At 40.1% G+C, this 25,307-nt stretch overlaps 1 protein-coding gene across 1 annotated transcript; it reads right to left on the bottom strand.

Moving 5' to 3' along the window:
• Positions 1–285: 285 nt before the first annotated feature.
• On the bottom strand, positions 286–25,307 carry mbtps1 (membrane-bound transcription factor peptidase, site 1). The gene is made up of 23 exons (XM_085358598.1): positions 25,165–25,307; positions 21,871–22,431; positions 19,410–19,673; positions 15,905–16,120; positions 15,629–15,739; positions 15,110–15,219; positions 14,898–15,014; positions 13,697–13,764; positions 13,170–13,272; positions 12,074–12,225; positions 10,065–10,226; positions 8,724–8,868; positions 8,368–8,556; positions 7,956–8,128; positions 7,756–7,871; positions 7,433–7,589; positions 5,922–6,046; positions 5,720–5,797; positions 5,452–5,592; positions 5,239–5,370; positions 3,846–3,972; positions 3,246–3,376; positions 286–1,191 (listed from the first exon to the last, which is right to left on the bottom strand). The coding sequence occupies exons 2-23, from the start codon at positions 22,097–22,099 to the stop codon at positions 983–985; spliced, it is 3,255 nt and encodes a 1,084-aa protein (XP_085214724.1). The 5' UTR covers positions 22,100–22,431; positions 25,165–25,307; the 3' UTR covers positions 286–982.

Genomic DNA, 25,307 nt, shown 5'->3' with positions numbered 1-25,307 from the left:
TCTGCTGGCTCGGTGCTATATTGGCCAGTACTAGCATAAACACAACCTGTGACTGAACAGTCAACCGCCAAGCTGTATTGTGGGTAATTCTAAGAATGAAAAATGTTTTTCCATTGACTGACATTGTGCAGTTTCATAGATCAAACTGCTCTAAAAATAAAAAAATAAATAAAATAAATAAATAATATATGAAATATGCATTATTGAAAAAGAAAAAAAAAATCAGCAACTAATAAAATTATTAAAGTTAAAAGAAAGAATCGGGTCACTTTGATTATGCTTTTTAATTGATGAGATACAATTCTGTCAATGCTACTGTGCTGACCATGAGATCAGGAAGGATGTCATCAACAGAACGCCCAACCACAGTTCATTCATCATATAAAACCCAAAACAAAACATAAAAAGACTTCTTTTTAACAGATATGGGCAGGACTTATAAAACCATTGACAGAAAACTTAATCACCCTGTGGCTCTCATGCTGAAAGTATCAGCATCACTTCATGTGTCTGTGTGTGCGTTTCTGTTTGGATCTCCACTAACAGCTTTGTATTTGTACGTGTGTCTTGTATTTTAGTAAATGTGTTTGGGCTTGGCAAATTTAATAAATATAAAAGTCAAACACATTTCATTCATAAAGAAATGGGTCAAAGAAGAGAAACTGAAATGTGGACACTATGTCTGCAGGCATTGTTAGGACCATGTGTGTTTTATATCATGTGTAAACTGTTCAATGGTCCACAAATACATAAAAACACCCCCAGCAGCTTCGAACAGACAGGAGGCACAAAAAATTTTTCTGCTTCCAAAAAATTCCTGGAGCAGGTTCACGTCCGCCAGGCTTCAGTCTAAAGACAGGCATATGTCTGCCTCAGCAGTTCATTAAGACTCCATGTAATTCCAAAGCTCCATCAACACAAGTTTTCCTTTTAATAGCATCTCAGTTTTACAGGTAAACCCAGCTGCAGTTCAACAATGCAGCTAAACTGTGGGGTTCTTCCCACTCGTCTGCTGCTGCTGCTGCTGCTGGAGGTACGTGGGCCGTTTGATGCGGGGTTTCCTGCGCTTGGGTTTGCTCTTGGACTTTGTCAGCTGGACCACAAAAAAGGAGAGGACGACCATCGCTCCCAGGAAGGCAAACACGGGGATGGTCTGGCCCACTTCTTGGTTGTAGCGGCCAGGCATTATTCCTAAAAGGAATAAGAGGGCAGAGGTCACCACCTTTATTCTCACTCATTATTGTTTAAATAAAATGTTAGGTGATGTTGAAGTGATGAATGATTGTTGTCTGTGGAAGCTCTTTGACTAAAAGTATTTTAAACATTAGAAATCTTAGTACCACATTAGTATACAGTACTGAAAAAAGGAAATAGGTACAGAACTACTGAAAAATGCAAATATAAAACTAGTACTGAAATACAGAGTTTGTACAATTCCAGCAAGCCACCTTCATCCTTCAACATATCCTGAACTCTCTCAAACAACCTTTCCCATTTCTGTAAGTAGACTTCAGGAATTGTTCTCCAGGCTTCTTAAGGGACATTTAAAGCTCTTTTTCAGATGTTCGTTGCCTCAGCGTTCTGTGAAGATGATCTCACGGGCCCTGGGGAGGCTGACCCATGACTGATTGTGCTCCATTGTGTCTTTTCTATTTAGGTATGTTTTTTTTTTACTGATTTGGCAGTGTGTTTGGGACCACTGTCATGCTAAGTAATGATTGCAAAGGGGATCAAATTGACGGTACTTTTTCAGTACTTATTTTTAAGCTCCCCAATAACACTGGCTGAAAAGCAGCCCCGAAATATGACAGTCTCTCCACTGTGTTTTACAGAAGGCTGTAGTCTTTCCTGACTTCCTACTTGCATACTATTATTATCTGTTGTTGATTTTCAGCACAATTCTTGTGCAATTGGGTATATGTCAGCCTTTTCTCCTTGTTTCCCCATCCCTAAAATGTTTTTTTGACAACTACCCTTCCATTGAGACCATTTCTGACGAGGCGTCGGCAAGCAGCAGATGGATCCACCAAAGGGCAAGATAATCAATTTCTTATGGACATGACTTTCAGGTACTGTTTTTCTGCTGTAGATGATCTAATAGGGCAGTAATTTATTTTGCTTTTTCCTCCACCAGCCAAACCATTTCATATCCACATTGTAAGTTACTATTGGACACTGCAAGCAACCCTGTAATGTATTTAACCCCTGTCATATGTCAGTCAACAGTATTTTTTTTATTTCCACTGGTATCCATGTCATTTGCTCACGTCAGTTGAGAGAAGTTTGCATCATTAACAGTTACTTCATCTGTCATTCTTACCAACATCTAAACTTCACTGAAATTTCTCATTCTCTAGTCTCAACATTCAGGATAGATTTCTTCTGTGTGAACACCCGTGATTACGTCACATCGCTTGTCTCAATGAATTAATGAAAATCATTACCAGCTGCTGGAAGAAAGACGTTATTCTCCAACTTTATTTGCTGGTCTTTGGACACTTGCTTTGTTTCGCCTTTTGAGTCAAGCTTAATATTTAGTACCCTGAAGTGGATCTTCTGAGAAATTCATCTTTACATTGCAACAATCTGTGATGTGTGCTAGTTACATGCCAGACACAGTATAAAACCTTTGTGAAACAACAAGAAAAGGGCTGTAGCACTGCCCACGATGCTAAAAGAAAAGCCTTCCTTCTGCCAATGTAGATTCTAATGTTTCCTCATTTTTCAAAGCTCTCATCACATTTTACTAGACTCGTGTCTGAAGTCTTCTTTCTTTCCTGTTTCCTAATAATAGAAGCCACTGTTCATTATTTATTAGCCTGGAGTCCAACAGGATCAGGCAACTTTCAGCAGTTGTGTCAGAGCAATGCAGACACACCAGTCTAAATGCAAATCACGATGCACTAAATCAAGTTTTGACCTAACTGATGCTTTTCACAGGTATCTTAGTGCTAAAGGTGACGCTAGGTCTGCTGAACATCAAAGAGATGTTCAGTTCAAATAGCTCCGACTTTGGAAATTGTACTTTTTTTCCTTTTCTTTTTTTTAAACTGAGGACAGTCAGTGTGACCATGTATAGGGTGACTAGTCGTAAGAGTTGTACTTTTAAAACTGAAAGTGTTTTGTCTGTGTTTTAGGACAAGTCTCATGAATTTAAAAGAAATAAATAAATGTATCCTTATGAGTTTCATTAATGTTCTTTTCAAGATAAAAGCTGCATTTTAAAAATTTTGCTTATGTCTTACCTCCAGGGATGTCCCAGGCCCCGCTCTCTCCAGGTGACAGAGGCCTGACCTGGGGACGGTATGCCCTCACGTTAGGCAGAGCCACTTTGTCCAGGTCCACAGAGAGAAGCTTCTGGTGCTTCCATAGATTACTGGGAGCACAAAAAAAAAAAACAAAAACAAAGGAGTTTGAGAAACTGAATCCAAACGCATGTCTGTGTTTTGCTTGCCTTCCTCATTCTTAAGTTCATATTTACACTTGTTCTATTTGGTGACAGGAAAGAGAGCAAATCCACGTTTGACTGTTCAAATGAGCTGCTTCAAAGCATCACTGTGACAGTTAAATCTGGCCCCCCACCCCCCGCTGGGCTCTTTCTGTATACAGTGATGTGAGGAGGAAAAATGATGAAAATGTTGACAGCAACATGCTCAGAAGGAAAACTAGACTGTGATATTCTCTAGACTATCTGAAAAACATGACAAGAAAGAATTCAGCATGAGCTAATGCAGCTGTCAAAATAAAATGAAATAAAATACAAAGAAAATAAAGTCTGAGTGACAAGTGAGCATTGGGACATGCAGTTTCATTGACCAGAGAATTTAGTTGCTTGAGGAACCTACCTGGGGGCTGTCTCGTTGACTGGCTGAGGCTTTGCCCATGACAGATGGGGACAGGCCGGTAGTGGGCGGGGCTTCGGATCTCCGAGATGGGCCTCTAAAACCTTGGAGTACCGGTAGAGATGGTTCCCTAAAGGCAGTTGCAGAAAGAGAAAAAGCAGAGTACCAAAAACGTCGAGTAAAACATCTACTCATATTACAGATGTAGTGCGAGAGCCTTGAGGTCACTTGTAGAGCTGGAGCAAAAAACCTTGAACTTTGAAAATGTCCCAACGAGTCCTATTGTAAGACTGTTGATATAGCAAATCAAACAACTCCAAACAAGATCAGCTTTTAATCTGTCTATCACTGATTTTACATCCAAGGAGTTTTCATGTTTGTAAATTTCAGCCAGTGGTGAATCATAGCATAAAGCAGGCGTGACTCTATAATAAGAGGCTTCGAAAAGCACGACTGAAGCTTGATTTAGACATGCACATGAAATCTGCATCCTGTTCTTTCATCCCTATACGGCATCCTTCCACACCATTCAAGTTGTTGTTGTATGCATTTATCGGGAAGTGCACGTTGGGTTGCACAAATTTTAGGGTGTAGGGTTACAATTGGGTCATGGCATAAGTCAGCGGTCCCCAACCCCCGGGCCATGGACCAGTCCGTGAGTCGTTTGGTACCAGGCTGTGAGAGTTGAGGCTCGGGTGTGAAAATTATGGTTTTCGCGGAGGGGTGGGGGGGTTATCGTTAACTCAGTTTCTCTGGTCTTTTCCTGTGTTGTAGTTGTGTCTTATTTTTTAAGAAATATTTACGTGTTACCATAGCGACCAGAGAGCATTAACGGGCAGAGAGGAGAATGTTACTCTCAATGTTGTTGGCGCATTTCAGGAGAACGCTGCTAATAAAGTTTCACAATTACACAGTGAATTCGCGTTTATTATTATTTTTACAAAATACCACAGTTTTTGTCCTGGTCGTATCATTTTATTTTGTTGCATTTATCCGTGACACCTTAATGGCCAGTCCGTGAAAATATTTTCTAAAACGGTCCGTGGCGCAAAAAGATTTGGGGACCGCTGGCGTAAGTTACGACCAAGATCTGAAGCAGAAGTATAAATCATGTCTGAGATGTTTAAGGGTGAGGGTTTTCTGGTGTTATGTGATTATTTAACATGCAGTATAGTATTAAAGCACTAGAAATCTAAATTAAGTGATTTTAAATGGCGTAAGTCACGTAATTAAAATAAACTGTATGGTTCTTCTACGTATGTGACGTAGCTATCTGTCAAGACAATGTAGAGGTAAACCCAGAATCTACAACACATATGGCTAATGCTCAAGACGAGAAAAATTTAACAGAGTAGAAACCATCTCAGTATAGTATGCAGGCCTTGTCCCTCCTCACCTTCCAGTCTCTGTGGCAGTGGGTGCTCGGCACCTGTGGGAGGTGCCACTCTGCTGTGTGAATGGCTGAGGCTTGGCGGGGTCATACTGTAGGAAGTATACTGAAGCAGAGCATCTAGCAGCCAGAAGCAGTCTGTGAAATATACATTTAAATAATTAGCAAGTAAGTAAATTTTTCTCTCTGTACCTGTGCAAAAACACACAGAGGAGCTACCTTTCTGCCTGTGACTGTCATCTATACAGTTTGAATCTCCGTACAGAGCGATACGACCTCCCCCATCAGAAGGCGTTTGGTACAGTCCGAGGATGGGAACACCCTCCACCACTGCGGTCTCTTGCTTCAACACTTCCAGACCTGTGAAAACACACACACAGTGTTACATCTGAACTAAAGACACACAGATTAAAAAGTGGCCTGTCAGCTAGCATGGCTGTTGGCCAACATTAAACCAGGTTAAACACTCTTAAAGGGGTGCTGGCACCTTGGTCCTTTAGGTTCTTGGCAATCACTATTCCATCTTCTGGGAAACGAGCAATACTGCAGCCAGAGGCGTAGTACACTGAGTGAAAGAAAAAAGACAAAATAAGCTTTATCTTCAATAAAAAATGTAACAAATATATGAAATAAAATGTAATTTAAACAAATACATGTGTGAAAATTAAAAGTATGCTTTTATGTCTTACTGTCATGATCAGCTAAGGTGAAGTCCCCCTCGTACAGGCCGTCACTGAAAGCCATCCCCCACACTGAGATCAAGTCGTTCAGAGCTGGTATGTTAGCGCCCCCTGTGTCCGGCATCCACCACTGCCTAGAGGTTGCATAAAGAAAATCACACCACAATCATTAAATTAAGGCAAGAAAAAAATTAAAAAAAAAAAAAAAAAAAATCCCACATGGTTATGAGAAGGTTAAACAAACTATATTTTCAACTTAACAAGCAGAGTACTGATCTAAGAAAATAAGAAGCCACATGAAAAAAAACAACTTTGAGAACAATTAATCAAAAACCAGTTTAACTAAAATCTTCTCCAAGTTGCAAATATCTTTCATAAAATAATAGTAATGCTAAAAAAAAAATACTTTAAATATCAATACAGAGAAAACTTTACATTGGCAGATTATTTCATAAAAACAAGAATTGCTTTTTAGGTTCCCTGTACAGTCTTCTGGGTTGTTTTGCCCAGAAAAGGCAGCTGTGAATGAAGCTCTCACATGAACCAATGCCATTCAATTAAAACTGAATTACTCAACATAATATTTGGAAGCCGCAAAGCCTATATTTAACGGAGTTAAAGACGTTTAATCCTGCGGATACTGAGTGACAGCTTGGGTAGGATATAACGGGAGTAGAAATCACTGGTGAGTAATTGTAATCTCTGCATGACGACTCAAGAAGTCGTATGATGTACAGACTGAGGATGCATAGATGCAGATTAAAAGAAACTGTGATACAGTACAGTACCCAACAGAATTTCCCATGCAGTCATTATATGACATGAAGCAGCTGTTTAATCAGTGAAGTGTGCAGGTGGAACAGAAATAGAAAAAACATGCATAGAGATTCTCAAATGAGAGAAATCAGTCAGAGTGTAACTGACTGATGCAAAATATTTTTTCCGCACAAGTCATTCTATTAAGCAAAATTAATCCAAACCACTCTGCGCCAATTATCAGCCTTTTCTGCAATTATTAAGGGTGTAGAGCTGCTCTAGACTGATGCACTGCATCCCCTTACAAATGTTTTTCCATTAATTGTTTTCAAAAAGTTGACAGCAGTTTATGTCAAATGTATTAAAACATTTGATGTTTACAGAGGAATCTACCACTTTCTACAACTGATGATTTTTCCTCGCTGCTGTGAACTGGCACCATCCTGGTGAAGCACATTAACTGTATCTCATTTACCAGCATTCAAAAGCTCCCACATTTGTGTTTTTGCACAGAACAAGACAAAACAAAACACTACATCAAAAGAATGAAATTTAAACTACCAGCAATGACTAACAATCATTTTTGTCATGTGCAAAATTGTGTTCACTGCCAGAAAATCCAACAAAATTCACGTGTCAGGGATTCTGTTAAATTCACAGCTGAGCAACAAAAGTAAAAGCCGCGCATAAATTTATTTACAAAACAGAAGCCCGTATATATTCTCTTATCTCAATCATCACTGTCATACCACTGAGTTTAATACCTGGTGTTTTCGTCGTAGAACTTGACCTTCCTCATGACAGAAGTGTTGTACCAGTCGCTGAAGATAATGAGCGACAGACCGTTGTCGATGTCTCTCCTCAGCTTGGTGATCTCCTCAGGAAAATACTCCTCCTCGCTGTCTACCATCAAGAGTGTGCCTGAAGGGACACATGAGCAAATAATCCTTTAGTTTGTCATCTTTTTCTAAACCATAAACAATGAACACTCGGGGAGAAAAGCCTCTAACGACTGCCTGGAGCTCCATTGTTTGGGAGTAGAAACATTCTCATTTTGATGTGCGATTTTTAGTCTCTGTGTTCGTACCATACTGACTGGCATCAAAGCACGTGATGGGAGCTCCCAGCACCTCAACAAAGTACCCCATACTTCTGAGGTGCTGGTACATGTCCCTGAAGTTAGTGTGGATGTGGTCCCCATTCCTGAAAACACAGAATACTAATCAAAAGCACAGAAAAGGAAAACTAAAAAGATTCAGTGAAAAGACTTTATTTGAACACACGAACCAGTCTAATGGGTCATTTTTCATGCGGAGGTTGTCGCGAGGAAAGTAGCCAGGAGGGTAGCGCAGGTTGTGGTACTGATCCCAAAGCACCCTCTTACTGCGTGGAGGCGTCGGCACGATCTTTACCTTGATGGGCAGTTTGACTGTGGAGGTCAATTCCCCTCCAACCTCCGACTGCAAAGAGTGAAAAAGATCAGGAAGGCCGATGAGTAATGTCTGTAGAGCAGTGATTAGTTATTAAAAAAAATTAATAATCTGAGATCATGTAAATAACTTCTATGTAATTACTAAATATACACTTGAAGTAACACATCTGGTAAAAGATACCCGAGCTCATATTAGTTTAAGAAAACAGACAAAGAGGTTGGCAACCGCTGCTCTAAAGCTACTTAGAAGACAGCACAGTGACTCACGTCGTTCTCTGCAGGTGATGCCACTGTGACCATCACATGACCTTGTGCAATCCCTTCCCATGACGCTGCTTTCTTGGCCACAGAGATGGACACAGCCAAGTATCCGGCCCACGGCCACAATACCGGTGAATATGAGATGGCCACATCGATGTTGTCGCCGTTCTGAGGAAGGTAAGGCTGCCAGATGGGCTAAACAGAAGGGAGAAACTTTTAAGTCGGCTTAGAAAACCATTAGATCATCGTGATGTCAAATCCTGGTGAGTTGTGATACAACTTTCCTTCACTTATTATGCTAAAGCACTTCAGCGCCATTTATTTACAGGAAATGCAAGCCTGTGTGGGGATTCTTTGCTTACTTTGTCCACAACTCTGCCGGTGACACCCATGCCGTTGAGAATAGTCACATTGACAATGGTGGGCATTCCTCCATAGTAGATGGGCTGAGAGCAATAAGGCCACATGTATGGGCACTCTGTTAAGTCGATGTAGCTGGGAGAAAGACTGGGAGGAGAAAAGCACAAATTCTAAACAAGGGTATACAAGAACTAGTTACTAAAACAAAATATTATAAAATAATAAATTTTAAAAAAAGCACATTCCCAAAGACTGTATGTTTAATGTCACTGTCCCCCAGTACTTTTCTACAGAAAAACAGAAAGTTTGACTGGGGTCATGCCATGTTAGCTCGACTCCAGCAGACTAATTTGGATATTGGGATCCAATCATGGTGCAGAGAAAATTGAGGTGATGTCAGCCCTTATTAAATGTAAAAGCTAAATAATATATAAAGCATCTCAGATCAATTTGAGGCATGCTGGAAATTCTGCTGCTCAAAAATTAAGCCAATGCAAAAAAAATAAATAAATAAAGATGCTTCAGTTATAAAAGAGAATAAATCCCCACAGACTCTAAAGTTAAAATGAACAACTTCAACAATGAAATTAGTGGTACAAAAAAAAAACAACCAACCAACCAAAAAAACCCGTTCAATATACATTTAATATAGAACATTTTTTAAAAACACATCAACAGTCAACTAATATGTTTTTTTATGTGGTACAGCCTATCCAAGAAATCTCTGCTCCAGTTTTGTTGAATGAAATTCGACTATTTCAAAATCCAGATGGCGACAGCCCAAATGATCATATTAGTGGAATGGACCTGACGCAGTCTGATATTTAATAACGGATCAATGTAAGGGTTCAACTTCGGTCTGCAGAAGTGGAGTTTGAGACAGATTTGAGACAGTCCCCCTTGTGGGACTAATAAAGGAATATCAATATCAATAAAGGAAGACTCAGCCAAATATTGACCCACCTTTGACTATGAAAACTGAAATAGCAGACTAAGTCTACCTCTGTCCTTCAGGACGGAGCAAGCTCCAAACTTTCAGGAGCCTCACTGCAAGCCAACTGCCAGTATTTGATACTCTGTAGACTGAATGTCAGTCATGCAGTTCTTCAAAAAGCGACTAAAATTCTGCCAGTGTGAGCCAGTCCTTTTCCTCCCAAGAGTGAAGGCTGTGACAACACTGGGTTGGCCTCCTTTGGTGTTATGTAATTGTTTTTCATACGCCTACAAGCGTGGGAAAATATTTATGTACACTAAAATGAAGCTGAACAGACTCCTTGTTGCTGTGTGTGAACGGGCTGTGAATCCATTAACTCCTCTTCGTCAGTGCTCATTTTTACATTTACCTGGCCTGAGGTCTGTAGCTGTTGAGGATCTGGTAGGCTCTGATCAGGTCTAGTTTCCCGTGGCCTTGTTCAAACATGTTGACCCCAGGCAGTCTACGAGCTGAGGCAATCAAAGCCTGCTTCATGGAGGCTGGGTTCACCAACTCCCGGTTGAGGACAGTGCTGCAGGACAGAAGAGGACAGGCTGTGTTTCTGTGAATCTGCTGGTGTCACATTCCTAAGCTTCAAATTCAGGACACTGCTGGAGGAGAGATGAGGGATGGGTTGGTGTGTGTAGCAGTGCGTCTGTCTTGTCTGGGAGAAAGGGAGGGATGACTGCTGTCAACAAGGGGAGGATGATGTTTGATATCAGCAATATGAGCTCACAAATGGGTTCAGTTACAGCTCAACAACACGAGGACACAGTGAAACGGGGACACATTTCACTGCTGGCTCATGTAAGATTACAAAACCATGGTTATTAAACCAGATTTCACTTCAGTATTATGTCCCTGTAACCTCTGATGTCAACCATCTCTAATGGCACATTTGCTTCTCAGTATCATCACTTCAGCTACAACAGACGAGCCTCAGAGAGCTCCACACATCATGTAAGAGTAATCACAGCATCTAATGACTGTCCTGGCACCAGAAGGCATGCTTTCATGACTCGATTACCTGAGAACATTACTCCATTTTTTTTTTGTTTTTTTTCCCCCCATACTATAAAGAACCGAATGGCCTCCTCATTAACTAGCCAGCTTGATCTGTTCTTGATGAGAATACTCTGCATCTGTACCTGCTCTGTGCACGCTGACTTTTGCTGTTGCAAAAGACTTTCATTACACATACCTCTGTCTGCTCATATGGCATTATGACACTGGAGGTAATTAAACCTCATCAAACTTTAGTCTTACACTACTAGTAACTTCTGGTGTCATCCTACGCTGATAAGAATCTCATTTAAACCTTCAGTACAAAAAAGGGGAAGTTTTTAAATATCATCCATTTAGTTACAAGTGAGGGTTAAATTGGCTAATATGACTGACAGTGACCTGTCTGCTAGGCCTCCAAAGTGACCCTTGCCACCATGTTTGTGCTATTTTAATTGATATAATATATGGGACGGCCCATCTCAGAAGTGCTTCTGTGTTGGTGAGTCTAATTCTAGTATTTATTAGCCTCCTATCTAGCGCAAATTAACAGGTAACCATATCTGTGCATTACTCCCATACAGTTTATGAATGTAATGTGACAAAGCTTGCCAGCTTAGCTGATAATTCAGCACTTCAGTCTCATACACATAATCTTAAATTTTTACTCAAAACCCCCCACAAAAAACAGCATGGTAGCAACTAGCATTAACCACAAGAGCTCGAAATGCTCTTGTGGTTAATCACTGTAAAAGTACCTTTGGCTTGGTTTTTGAAAACCAAGCCAAAGGTACTTTACAGTGATCTTCAAAGAGTTACAAGATTGAAGGTGAATGTCTTGATGCATGCTCAATCATCCAGGAAAGTAAATACCAAAAGGTTGATTCTATTACACTAAAACCAGATGAACAGAATCAACCTTTTGAGATTGAAGGTGAAGCTTATATTATCGGACAATTTTGTTTTAATTTAACCTGCTGTGCTGCATGCTGCCTATTATGTCTCTACATATCATGTTAACTGTGCAGACTCTGACTGTGTGCACAGATGGATATGCAGGTGGTTAGTTCAGCTGGCACACTGTGCCTGATATAGATCCCTAATGCAGTTAGCAAAATAAGAGGAGCCATCTGGAATAACCAGACTATAAAAAACTTTAATCTGAATCATTTTATCGTAAAAGTTTGGGGTTTTTTTTTAGCACTCTTCATCCCAATACAAGTTGTTTTGGGCAAGATTTCTCTGTTATCTTTAACATGTATGTCTTTAACTTAGGGGCTGTTATTAAGGCTAATAGAACTAAGAAAGTCAGATTAAGAAAGCCAGTAAAATACCTCAGGTTCATACAGTATAGCATAATGAGTTTATCAAACTCACCTGGCCAGGAGTGTGACAGCACCAGCCACCACAGGAGAAGCCACACTGGTGCCAGACAGAGAGCGGCATCCCTCCTTCATCCCTGAGCCCCTAACACCAGAACCGTAGGTGACGATATCAGGCTTCACTCTGCCATAACCCCCGGGCAGCTCCTGAACACAAATGGGAAACAGATGCAGAACATGGTTGGATGAAAAGCAGCTCAAAACTGCTGCAAGCCTGAGTAACTGGGGGAAGACACAGAAGAAAATATTCTCAATGGTCAGCCAATTCAAATATTTTGATCTTTCCACTTAACAATAGAGGCCAGTATCAGAGAGTACAAAAAAAGTACACATATTGAGACAATCTGCTCATGCTGTATCAACACAGTTTTGAGGACAGCAACCTAAGCATAGCTAGTTTCCACTGTGCCTTTAGAGAGCTATGAAGTGCTCTTCTCTGCTCACTTACTGTATACATCTCACTCACACACCACCTGTTTGCTAGAGAGCGAGGCCTAAAGCTATAATTCTAAATTTGAAAGGGCTGTTTTTCATGAGCTTAAACTTATGTTTCAGTTTATGTCATTACGCCTACTCGTTGAAGTCAGCAAGGCAATTTAAAGCCAGTCTCTCAAAGCTCAACTACTGTTTAAAATATGAGCGTCAGCTTAGATTTTACATGCAATTACTATTATGAAAGTCAAACAACAGCAAAAAACAAACACTGAAGCAGAGACCGAAAGTAGGGGGGAAAAGCCTGTCATTTTGGGTGTTTTTGATTCATGTGGGAGTGAGAGCCTCGTTATGCTCGGCTGGCGCTGATAGAAGGGGCACAGAACATCACTGAATCGGTGAATGAAGTCTTAATCAGATCCTAAAGCAGATGTCTGCTTTTGCCTATGGCTGATAAAAAAAAAAAAAGAGAGTGTGTGTGAGAGAGAGAGAGACACTCTACAGTAAGTGGATGATGGGATGTGGATGAGGGATCAGAAGGTTACCACATGGTTGGCCAGCTCAAAAAGCAGAGGGCAGATCTCAGAAGTAGATGTCTGCCAAGATGACGGTGTGTGTCAGAGTGTGTATTCTAGGTGTATTTTCTTGCAGCAACTCACCCAGGTGGTCATGCCTCTCGAAGAAAACCTGGCAATGTTGTCCTCAAAGTCAATCCCCCCAACCCCGATCACATCCATCTGGTCTGCTGGGTTATTCAGGGTGCTGAGAAAGATCAGTTTAATTTAGTGTAAAATAAAATAAAAAAATTTTAACTGACAGTTTCCAAAATGTAATATTAGGACTTGCTTTGCTTGTTTAGTGATTTTTATGTAGTGACAAAAGAAATGTTAAATAAGGTAATACAAACTTGTTAGGGTAAGTAAGCATTTTCTTGCAATTAAACACAGACGAACAGGAACAGAAAAAGTCTTTTATAGTGACTAAACTCCAATGTGAGGCAAGTATCTATTTACACTAATGGTGCTATGATGTGGAAAATGCTGGATTTCAGTGGAACCATGTGCACTTTTAACCACAACACTGGAGTAGAAGTGAAACTAAACTAAGACTCTTCTGCTCATCCCTGTTAATGCACACGATGAACCCTGTAAGCATGCGTGCTGCCGTTATAGCAATATTAGCATACCCATACAAAGGTCCATCGTTGCCAATGGCAGAAACCATGATCACTCTGTTGGCAGTCAGCTCCCAAACCTGCAGTCAAACATGCAAAGAGAAAAATGGAGTGTGTGAGGTTTAACAGCACATAACGCATAAGGTCAGATTGTATTTTGATAGCTGCTTTGATAATTTGGGAAGCCTCATCCTACACATGTTTATGGGAACATATTTATGTGCATTACTAAACTGTAGCTTATAAACTCTTATTGTGTGTGGCAGCTAACCTGTGAAGAAAAGCTACATACTGATCATTCATATCTCCTCATCGGGGCAAATTCTTACGAATGACTAATTAAATTACCGTGTTGTGCCATGTGCATAGTAAGTAACTTGTTATTGTGACTTGTCACAGACTGTTCCTACCATCAGGTCAAGATATTTAAGTGTAAAACATGTGAAATTGAGGAGCAATTTTTTTGGACAAGTGTTGCTACTGAAATATGGGGAAAGAGTTTAGCACCTTCTCAAAAACAATCATCTTTTTCAAAGCAACTCAAAATGCAGGACAACACATAATCGTGCAAGTTAATCTGCCATCATAAACTCAGACTTTTGGCATGTTGCAAGTGATCTGTTATCAAGTCTGAGGTACCCAGATTACTAAAACAACTTTTAGAGAGCAGTGACCAGGGTTCATACTCAGACATGAAGCTGACAAGTTCAGGGGTGCATGTCTAAAAGGAGCTTTAATTAGTTAACATGAATGCACAGCAGAGGATGACTGATTGTTTAAAAGGTTTCAGAGACAGAGCTGTTTCCCATTATATTCAGTACATAATTCACATCTTGCCCTTTAATCAAGAAACTTGATTCAGCACTTATTGTGAAGGTTGACATATTGTTTTTGTAATTATCAGTGAGCACTGAAAATTTGAAAGAGCAGTCCCAATGTTGTCATGCATGCGTTTATGTGCCTGGTTTGACCCGTTTGAGCTTACAATTGACCTGGCTATTGCTCATTGGCTTATTAGAGCATTGTCAAACAAACTTTATGTGTAACATAAAGGAAGAAAGACTGGGGACTATTTTTATATTTAGACAAATTTTAAACCATGTGGTCGCATTTTCGATCAACCTGGTTATTTTAGAGACAACTTTCCTGTGCTTTGCATTCTTATTTAATTAAGCAACTATGTTTCTAAGTTAAACCCCGAAGTGTGCATCACCTTATCAACAAAGGGGTGGTCCATGAAGTCAGGTCCTCCGATGCTGAGGTTCAGAACATCGATCTTCTTTAGGATGGCGTAGTTAAAAGCATCAAGGAACCACGAGGTGTACGAAACCTAGTACGTGGGGAGGGACAAATACATTTTATAGTATAAATGAATTTTACAGCAACGCACTCCAACACCAGCAGTGCATTGTATATTGTATGTACCTGGTTGTTGGTAAAAACTCTGAAAATGTGCAGCTCTGAGTCGGGAGCAAAACCCTGACACTCCCTCATACTAGCTATCACTCCTGCTACGAATGTACCATGGCCCAGACCTGAAAAACAGGATAAGCAGTTTATAATAATCTTTCTTTGTCTCTTCCACAGACAGAAAGTTTGTGACTTTTAATATTACATTATTTGAAAAAATAAAATGCAGTCCATTAGTTATTGTAAATGCAGTGACATTACTATTAACCAATAGCACAGATGGATGAATCATTACCATTATTAATGACCAAGCTCTCCTAAAGCCACTCTAGAAGCAAGTCTGGCAACTTGGCAGCATTCTTTAAACACCTCCAGGCACTTATGACTTGTTAAATATTATGTACAACATTTGTTGACTTCGCACCATTAAAAAGGCCTAAAAGGTTGTTTTTTCCCCCCCTGGAAATTACACTTTTACAACCACCTTTGCTTCGCTGTTATGTGAAATTCACCATAATATTTATTGATCCTCACCATCATCCAGTGTCTTCTCATTAGTCCAGTTGGTCCTTTCTTTAACATTCTTAAAATGTGGATGCTTCTCACTCAGGCCTGTATCAAACACTGCCACCTTAACACCAGAACCTGCACACATAAAAGAGATTTAAACAATTTTATTTAATTGCTTTGTTGACCTATATGATTTCTGAAATAAAGTTTAAAAGCAATAGTTAAAAGATCCTTCATTTTATGATATTTTGTAGCAGATGCGCGTAAAAGCAGAGACTCAGTCAGTGGGCCCTTTCTTACCGGTGTGTCCCATCTGCCAGAGTACATCTGCCTGCAGGATCTGGGCGACGTGGCGGGGAATGGCCCGCAGCAGACGTCTGCTGGAGTGCCGTCCGGTAGCATGCCAGAAACCCGAGCCGAGTGAGAGGCTGGTTCGTCTGAAAGGGCGGGATGATTGCCACGACTGCCATTTTTGGGTCCCACGGGTGGCATTGCAGGGTGCAGCAGGTTCAGGTGCTGTTGGGACAGAACACAATTGAGACAAACTATCATTCACTCTGCTGTAAAGCCACATTAGGACAAGAATTGAGGCCTCCCTTCATTAAAACACCCCGTCACTGCCATCGCCTTCAGCCCCCCCACTGCAGACAGCACAGTCAGGCTTATCATGTTCTGATGCTTCATTGGAAGTAATTTCTTTACATCTGGCTTCAATCCCCCTTTCTTCTTATATCTATTAGCTGAGAGGCTGATCACAGCAGCCTAATTTAAGCCAATCTTTTCGCAATGTGAATCACATGGACAAAACCAATTATCAGTGGGTCATCACGATGCATGAGCAGTGCCCTGCAGGGCTTTTTATCCCTGTGAAGTAGAAGAGTACAGAGTTGATTTCTTTTTTTTCTTATCTTTTCTTTTTAATGAATTATTTCAGTAGGTTTCACGGATTCAAACTGTGAGTTAGAGAAATGTGCACTTTTATTTAATAAGACCAGGGTTTTTTTTTCCTTTTTAAAGAGTTGTTCTCTCAGTCAGGAGCTGCTAAATTTTCATTAAACTACACAAAACCACTTTTCTGAAATAAATGTTTAAAATTATTACCGTTTTACTGGGTAGCCTCACCTAAAAACAACCAGTGGTGATCTGAGGGGTGCACCATGAAGCAGAATAAATGGCTTTGTGAGCTATGCTGATCTGATAGTCAGTTTTTCTGTGTCCTGAAGGTGGTTTAGCTAAATCACAGTAATAAGTAAGGCTATGTTTCCAGTTTATAGTTAGTTTAGAAATCTTAGAAATTAACAGCAGCATCAAGATCAAGGCGGTTTTCTGCAGAAAGTTGATAATCATACCCAATGATACCCATCAACTCCAACTGGGGTTTTAGGTTTTGTTGAACCAGCTTAGGCAAGGAAAGCCTGGCTGTGTCGAAGACTAAAGTATACCCCTCAGGCCTTTTGTGTTACTGTGTCATTTTTCTGGTTTAACGGGTGCTTTTAATACAGACTAACATTACAATGCAAAAAAAATCACACAGTGTAGTCCAACAATTCTCATCTCCTTTCAAGGAAGTGATCTCTTTCCACCAACCCACATCCGAACAGCCTTTAACTTTGTCCAGTGTTTTTGACACAATCAATTTTTATTTTTTTTTAAGTTAACAATGACTTTGCCTTAGTCCATTGTGCAGGAGCACTGTGAGAGCGAGGGAGTACATATGGAGAGACAGTGAGAGAGGAGCTGCAAACTTTAGCACGATTACACCGAGAAATGTTTTATGTTTCACGTCATCAAACTGTATCGATATTATGAAAATAGATTAGGATTTATCCATTCCTACAGCCCATTCAGTTAAAAGCCACATTTAACCACAGAGGCTGTATTCTATACATTTTAAGCACTTTATTTGTCTCATTCAATTTAGAATCACCAGTTAACTTCACATGCACCAGCAACTGCAAGACTTTTTTTGGTTTTTCTTTTTGATTTGAGGCAAATACTTTCCAATAATTGTCTCATTTAAGTCTTGAATTTTATGCTTGCATATGGCATACAGTTATTGATTGTATTTAGTTAATTTTTTGCCTGTCCCATCAAGCTCCTGATCAGTTTTAACATGTGATAACGACGCTTTACTGCTTCCCAGATGACTCAGTTTTAATTTTGATTAACATATTCCTCAAACAGCTGCATGCCTTTTTAGTTTATCAAACTTTATTTGCAGCTGAAAGTACCTTTCATCTTTCAAACATGTTTGTGCTTCACAGATGACTGAAAAAGATGCTAAAGATAACTGAATTCGGGTTTCTAGTAGGGCTGGGCCATATCATACCGTTCACGGTAATACCGGTATAATGTTGGGCAACGATAAGAAAATGAAATATTGCGATAGAATATGGGTAAAACACGCATGTGCAGTGCCTTTGTTTTCATACGCACATGGCGGAAAAAGCATGGCGGCGACGGAGAATGAGAAGGGCGAAAGCGGATCGTTGAATGAAACGGATGAACCAGAATTGTTTTGTAAAAATGCTGCAACTTCAGTGTGGAACTGGTTTAGCTTTTGTCCATCAGATACACAACAAAGCACTATTTTTGGTAGCGCATGCTAGCGGGCCGTCGTTATTACCGTGTTTTTTGGAAAATACGGCACACTTAAAATCAGCCTTTGATTTTTCTGAAAGTCGACAGTGCCCCTTATAATCCCGTGTGCCTTATGTATGAATTCTGGTTGTGTTTACTGACCTCAAAACGATTTTATGTACACGGCGCTCGAAAACCTGTCAAATGTTTTAGTACGACTTTGCTGAGCTACGAACCCGCACCGCTTGATGGATTGTCGGAGCATTACGGCTATTGTAGGCAGGAGCCTCGCGAAGTGATATGTACTGCACTTCAACATAATATTACCGTATTGTGGCAGGAGCCTCATGTTGAAGCACAGCACACTTCACAATATTACCGTATTGTGTGTGTATAACCTCTTTTTAAGTTTTGTGGATATTATACATGGTTATGCTGAGGATATGTCGGCCAATTTCCACTGGAAATGCCTTTTGGTCAAACTGTCAGCGAGGAATTTGCTTTTGCACTGTTAAATTTTTATTTAACTTTAATGCACATAAAAAACAGCTGCTTGTTCAAGTGAAAATACATTGATCGGGTTTTTTGCACTAATTAAGTTGTGGTAAAGTAATTTGTCTAGTGTCAATTATATCGTCAGTTCTATCGTTATCGAAAATTTTCAAATGTATATCGTGATAAATATTTTTGGTCATATCTGCTCTAGTTTCCTTGATATCTAAAACTGTAATCGCCACTAGTTGACCATTTTCAATAATAAGAAGTTGCACTACAAGGTCACTCCATACTGAAGCATCTGTTTATGCAGCCTGGGGGCACACTCAAGTCTTTCATCCAGTGCCAGGCTCAGGGCGTGCAGGCAAGCCCCACCACACTGACTCACCTACTGCCTCAAATGGTGAACAAACAGACTTTCTCTGTTCTTCCTCCCATCCCCCAACACCTCATGCACACACACACACACACACACACACACACACACACACACACACACAAAGAGTCCAGTTTCTACACCCTGAAATTGGCCTGCACTTCAAATAAAGATATCAAATCCTGTTTAGCACCACTAAAACAGTGGAGGTAGAAAAGCATCCCATGACTGAACAAACAAAGACATTCTGTGAAATTCAGCAGCTAAACAGCTTTCTGTATCAGTACAGACGTGCCAACCTTAGAAACACTGATCCCTTTTCCCCACACAATAACACCATATTGGCAGACTTACAGGGAATGTATTTGAGCGTGCGGAATACTTTTCGCTGCGGCGTCACCCTCTTGATGTAAGGGTGGTCCTCCAAGGTCAGCAGGCTCCTGGGGGAAGCTTGCCGGATGTGGAGCAGTTCAAAGTCGCTCGGGAAGTCCGAAGCTGGGTTTTCTCTTGGAACAATGTGCCACTCCAGTGCGCCATCCCCAGCACCTTGCAAGGCTCTGCTGATGTACAGGCTGCGAGCTTTGGCTGAGAAATACCCTGTAAATGCTACTATGTACTCTGTAGAGAGAGAAGACAATACTGTAAAGAACAGATAGAATACGAGATCCACAACTAGGAAGCGTACATTCAGGAGAGAGACATCTTTTTAGACCACCTATCCATGGAGCGGTGTGAAAACCAATACAAATACAACCTTTCCACTGTGACCAAACACTACATTAAGACATTAGTGGCAAAGCAAACATGTATCTTGTTAGTTAATATGAATAATTTGGTCAGAAATGAACAGTTGATTAAGAAATACATTAAAAGCACTCTCTGCTTTCTAAGTGGTCTGACAAAAAATGGTTTTAAATTTCAATGTTTATGTGGACCACAATTTTAGAAGGACAAAGGATATCAAGTGGCACAAAATACAATATCTGGATTATGTAACTACACAGTTACTGATCCATTTGTGCTTTAAGAAAATTGAATGGATGAGGTTGCAACAAAGGAATGAAGGACATGAATGGATGCAATTCATGCTCATACATGCCACAAACTGACTTTTGAAATTATTGTGAAAAACGCGTGCGATAACTTCCTTGTTGTGTTTTCTCTACTCTATTATTAGTCTTATTACAAAAAACAAGGGATGGTCCACTATTGAATAAGAAATTGAATTGAAACGGTTAGATTTAAATCTTAGCAATGGCTGCAAAATAAAGTTGTAGTGTTTTCTCTAGCCAGCTTCCCGATGGACTCAAGTGAGTAATTAAAAGTAAGCATGAAAGCTCTGTCCGTATAGAAGATTACTTTACACTTCATTACTTTCCCCCAAAAAAAACAGATAATATCACTTGCAATCCCAAATATGAAGCCACACTATCAGAAGTGGGTAGCTAGCTTGGCTTCACCAAAAGTAAAGAAATCAACCCAACAGTAAATCTACAGCACACCAATAAATTTGTCATAAGTAGTTTGATTAAATGGGACAAATACAGCATGTTAAAGACAGCAGATCTTTGTTTTACAGGAGTCACAGCTGTGCTTTGCTCCTTCTTTGCCAAATGAATAACGTCTTCTGAAGTCTTGTGTAGGGCTGTGCAATATGACAAAATCAAAACATCTATCGTTTCATTTAGCTATCGTTTGTCCATGCAAAATACAGTGTCTGGATGGCCACCATGCAAGCACAGAGAATACCAGCATGGCCAGTGAAGATGAGGCAGAACCAAGTAGCTCCAAACAAAAGGACCAGTCAAATCAAATCGAGGACCTAAACGAGGGGCTACCTCTGTAGCATGGATATGGTTTGGTTATGAAAAGTCTGACATGGACCAGAAAACTATACTATCCAAATTATGCCGCAACCACGGACTTAAACACAACAAACCTCTTCTACCACCTACGCAAGAGCCAGGTGAAAGTGTATGAAGAGCGTTTACAGATGAAAGAAGATATGATGTGACTCCTGAAGGAGAGCCATCAGCTGCTCAAAATAAACCTTAGACTCAAACGTTAGAACAGGCTTTTCCCCGCAGCACACCATGCAATAAATACTCGCAAAGAAAATGGCGGCCGTTACAGCTTATATCTAAAAATATATTGTTTCATGCATCGTTCAACACTCGTCTCCAGGTACACGGACGCCCAGCTTAAAACACTTCACACAAGTCGAGTTGCCCGAAGTTCACTGAATTACAGAAAATGCACCATTTTGTGACACATATCGTTATCCGGATGAGATTTTGGTCATATCTCACAGCCCTAGTCTTGTGCTACGAAGACTTCAGGAGATATAAATCTTCTCTCTAATACTCAACAAGAAGGGTAAAAAGCCCCTTTCATTAATGAGTACAAACTATTCCACTTGACTCTACTGTGTAAGAGACAGTTCTGTGATTTTCCACATGTATCAAAGACTTCATCCAGCTAATAAGCACATCTTAAAACAGAGTTCTTCGCATCCATGACTGAGCCACATCATTTCACTGACATGTTGACATGCGTCTTCATTATGAAAAACACTGCACATTCACTTATCTTATTTCTAGGAACAGCTGCAGAGACTAATAATAGCAATTTTTTTCACATCCCTTAAAGCAAAATGTATGAAAATAATGAAGAAACATGTCACTGAGTGCAATGAAGTGACTTAGAGATGTCATTTTAATAGGCTTTGGATAAACCTACCATACTTGTTTTAAACACTGTATTCCCCATTTGATAAAATTACATTGAAACCACATCATCAAGAATAATTTCTTACCATGTTCCACCACTTTGGTGGAGAACTCCAGTTTGAGGGTTAACTGGGAACAGTTTGTGACAGACTGTGAGGAGAGGGCATCTATTTTGGGGGTGTGGTCTGAAGTAGATTCGGCTCCTCCCTCCCCATCCATCCCCACCACAGGCAGGAAGCCTGCAATCAGCCCCAAAAGCATGGAGACCCATGCGGAAAGGAGGAGCATTTTGAGTTGTGAAGTAGTGTTAACCATTAGTTTGACTGAGCTCTTTGTAACTGTGGGAACAGCCAACCGGCTGGTTAAGAGTCAGCAGGTGTTGGAACAGAGCATTTCAGGTCCACAGTTCCACAAATGAGTCCATAATGCAAGTGACCTGAGCAGCTAGATTAATTTCTTTCTGCGTTTTCTCTCCATGGTGGCGGTCCAGGGTGGCGGTTCAGCAGCACTGTCCGAGTAGGAACAAAGATGCCATGTTGATAACTGGGAGAAGTGGACAATTATCCAGAGCTGTGGATGTTTGGGAGGAGAGCTGGAGCAGTGAAACGGAAAGTGCTGCTGGATTTCTTCTACAATCTCTTGTTTTTCTGTGTAAGACAAGGAGGGAAAAAAACAAAAGCAGTAGGTCAGACAAAAGATTGTCACATTTAAATAAAATTACAACACAAAACAACTAGAAGGTACTCAGAACAACTTGAAAACTTCCCATTAGACCAGCAGTAATAATACCAGCTGCTGAGATTAATAGTGAATTGATTTTGTGGCCCTGCAGACATATGTAATCATATGCCTATTACTTTCACAGCTGTGGCTGTTTAACAATCTGCATTTGATGGCAGAAATCCAAGACTTAAAACTGTGCACATGAACACTGTCAACATACTAACAACAACACTAGAAACCTTAAAATTTAAGATTGTCACCTGATTATCTCATCTTAATTTACATGTGGTGATGTGTTAGTTATACATGGAAACACAGCCTTTAAACAGAAAAAAAGTTTAAAGCAGTGCAGCAATGTCTGCCAACAAATATGCAATGCAGATATGACAATAGCTACATGTGCTGAATCTATTCAGTTGCTCTTGATCTTTTTCTGTGTATAAATGTAAATATTCAATGCAAATCCTGCAAGTCCTGTGTTTTTTTAATCATTTATTTTTCTACTTCTACCATACCAGCGTTTAATAAAACGAACACATCATGCAGTGCTCAGAGAAAGGAGTGTTTAACCTGCTGTGTGCAAAGGGGAAGGAAGGGAGGTGTTCTATGTAACTACAATGGGGGCATAAACGCCTGTTCATTATTTAGCCACTCGTGAAGAGTTTGAGGCAAATGTGCAGCTATGCAGAGAACAATATGTGGTGAGCCTGTCAGGGATGGTTCTATTGTCGGACTGTAATTAATATTAAATACTCCTATCCCAAGAGAAAGACATGTTAAAACCTCCAAACCTCCACATTTCTAAAAAATTTATGAAGCTGTCAGCTTGCATACCACAAGTTGGTTGGACTTTCTAAAAAAAAGAAAGTTGACAAAAGTAGATTTGCACGAGTGTGTAGTGTAAACAAGTGTGAATTATATTCACATTCATGGTGCACTTGTGGTGGCGATACCCAATTATCCTTACCTTTAAGTATCAAATCACTTAAGCATAACTTAAACCATCTGCTTCTCCTGGCGACACACACACTTCTCTATAAAGACCACTTATAAGCATTACTCTGTCTCACTGGTGAATGAACACAGCTCATAGACTGTCAATGCACTGCTGTAATTAGAATTCATATGAATGTTATTTTGACAAATAATCCACCTAAACACATCCACTGCTCCTCAGCAGCAGCTGCCACCCCAAATAGGAAAATGTTTCCCTAAAAAACTCAGAAAATGCTCAGGAATGATTTTAAAACAACAAATAAAGCTGTGATTATAGTGACATTAAAGATATATGGGAATTTGTTCACTGTGTGACAACATGCAAACTTGTACAAGAAGCCTGCAACTTTTTTAAAGTTCACTTTAAGTACCATCTTGCTCATAATATCTATGAAGTTGGTCAATGATCGGAGTGCAGGGAGTGAATTGTTATACTAGGTCAAGCATACAATAAATATGGTTCTTTTTAACCTAGACATTCCTATGTGATCCCAGGAGGATGCAAAATTATAATTACAGTCAACCCAGATTTAGTTTCCTATAATTTATATTGTAAAAGAGATAAACACATCCCACTGTTCTCTTTACTTTCATCATCTGTGTGCAGTTACACAAAACCATACAAGTACTTCTGATATGGTTGTACACATGTGTTGGGGGTGTAAATAAAAGTCTGCGGCTGGTCTACTCTCACAGGAGGAGGGCCAGTCACTAGTTCCGGCTCAGGGCAGGAACTCTACATGTAGGAGACAACATAAACGTTGAACCTACCCTAAACGACTACTGGTTTAGATGCAGCGCTGTAAAAATAGTCCCACCACTGGTTAGGGCTGGGCTGTAAAAGCCAAGCTGGGACCACTTGTGTCAACATGACATCAAGCCACAAAAAATGGCATCGAGCCTCCAGGCACAGATTAGTAGGTAGAGCGCACCCCCACCCCAATTAGTGTAAAGATAAGAAATACACAGCAGTGTTATAAGTTAGTGATATTTAGTGTAAACCAGGCAAGATACTGAAAACAGTTGTGGGAGTTTTGGAGGTTACCTGCAGCAGTTGTTTGGATAGGAATGTAAATACCTTGAGATCCCAACGTTGAGGTAAAGATTCATTTTGCAATATGTAGAGATCCATGAACTAACCAAACACGCTACAAAGCACACTACAAACACACACGCTCTAAAATCCAGAGTATACAGTAGACAGTACACAATAGCTGCAGTGTCTGCGGGATTAAGCTATAATTTCTCGACCTTACGTTAAATAGCATTTTACTCTATTTTTTCTATCGCGACACTACATTTACATTAATACACTACTGTAATCCTACATTAATAAAACTTAAAACACAAGCAATTTTGTTAACTAGGCCATAAACAAAGTAAAGCTGTATCAAACGACTGTATCATAATAAATACAGCAAGCATCAGCAGACATATACTGTAGGCGGAATATCTCCAAGAAGGACAATCATTTTACGGGCAGTAATTTAACGTAAAGGAACGGGTAAACATTCCGCTATCTGAAACTGTTTTCTGTAAACAAGAAAACATGCTAATAGGTTTTTTCAGACCAAGCGGTCTATCACATGTAAATCGCTAGCTAGCTAGCTTGGTGTTATTATGCAGCGCCAGCTGGTAGCTTGTCTGATAAATATACTCACACAACACAGTTAAATCCCAGGCTTCACATTTATCTGGTGGTCCGTGTCGTTTGATGTCCTTGTGTTGATGTCTCGACGTCTACTCGCTTGTTAATTTTACGTCCCCTCGAACAAAAGCTAGCTGCAAACTCACTACAGCCGCA

The sequence above is a fragment of the Diplotaxodon limnothrissa genome, linkage group LG7 (genome assembly GCF_057381915.1).
Source record: "Diplotaxodon limnothrissa isolate DT_005_m linkage group LG7, D_limnothrissa_male_GT1.1, whole genome shotgun sequence".
Taxonomy (NCBI): domain Eukaryota; kingdom Metazoa; phylum Chordata; class Actinopteri; order Cichliformes; family Cichlidae; genus Diplotaxodon; species Diplotaxodon limnothrissa.
The sequence above is the reverse complement of the archived record's forward strand: the minus strand, read 5'-3'. Positions and strand labels throughout refer to the sequence as shown.

Excerpts from the sequence above, each read along its gene's own strand:
- mbtps1 (XM_085358598.1), bottom strand. The coding sequence starts at position 22,099 with ATGGTTAACACTACTTCACAACTCAAAATGCTCCTCCTTTCCGCATGG. Across the intron at positions 15,740-15,904 it reads CTGGCAGATGGGACACACCG|GTTCTGGTGTTAAGGTGGCA; the intron begins GTAAGAAAGGGC and ends TTATGTGTGCAG. Across the intron at positions 8,557-8,723 it reads CCGGCAGAGTTGTGGACAAA|CCCATCTGGCAGCCTTACCT; the intron begins GTAAGCAAAGAA and ends CCTTCTGTTTAG.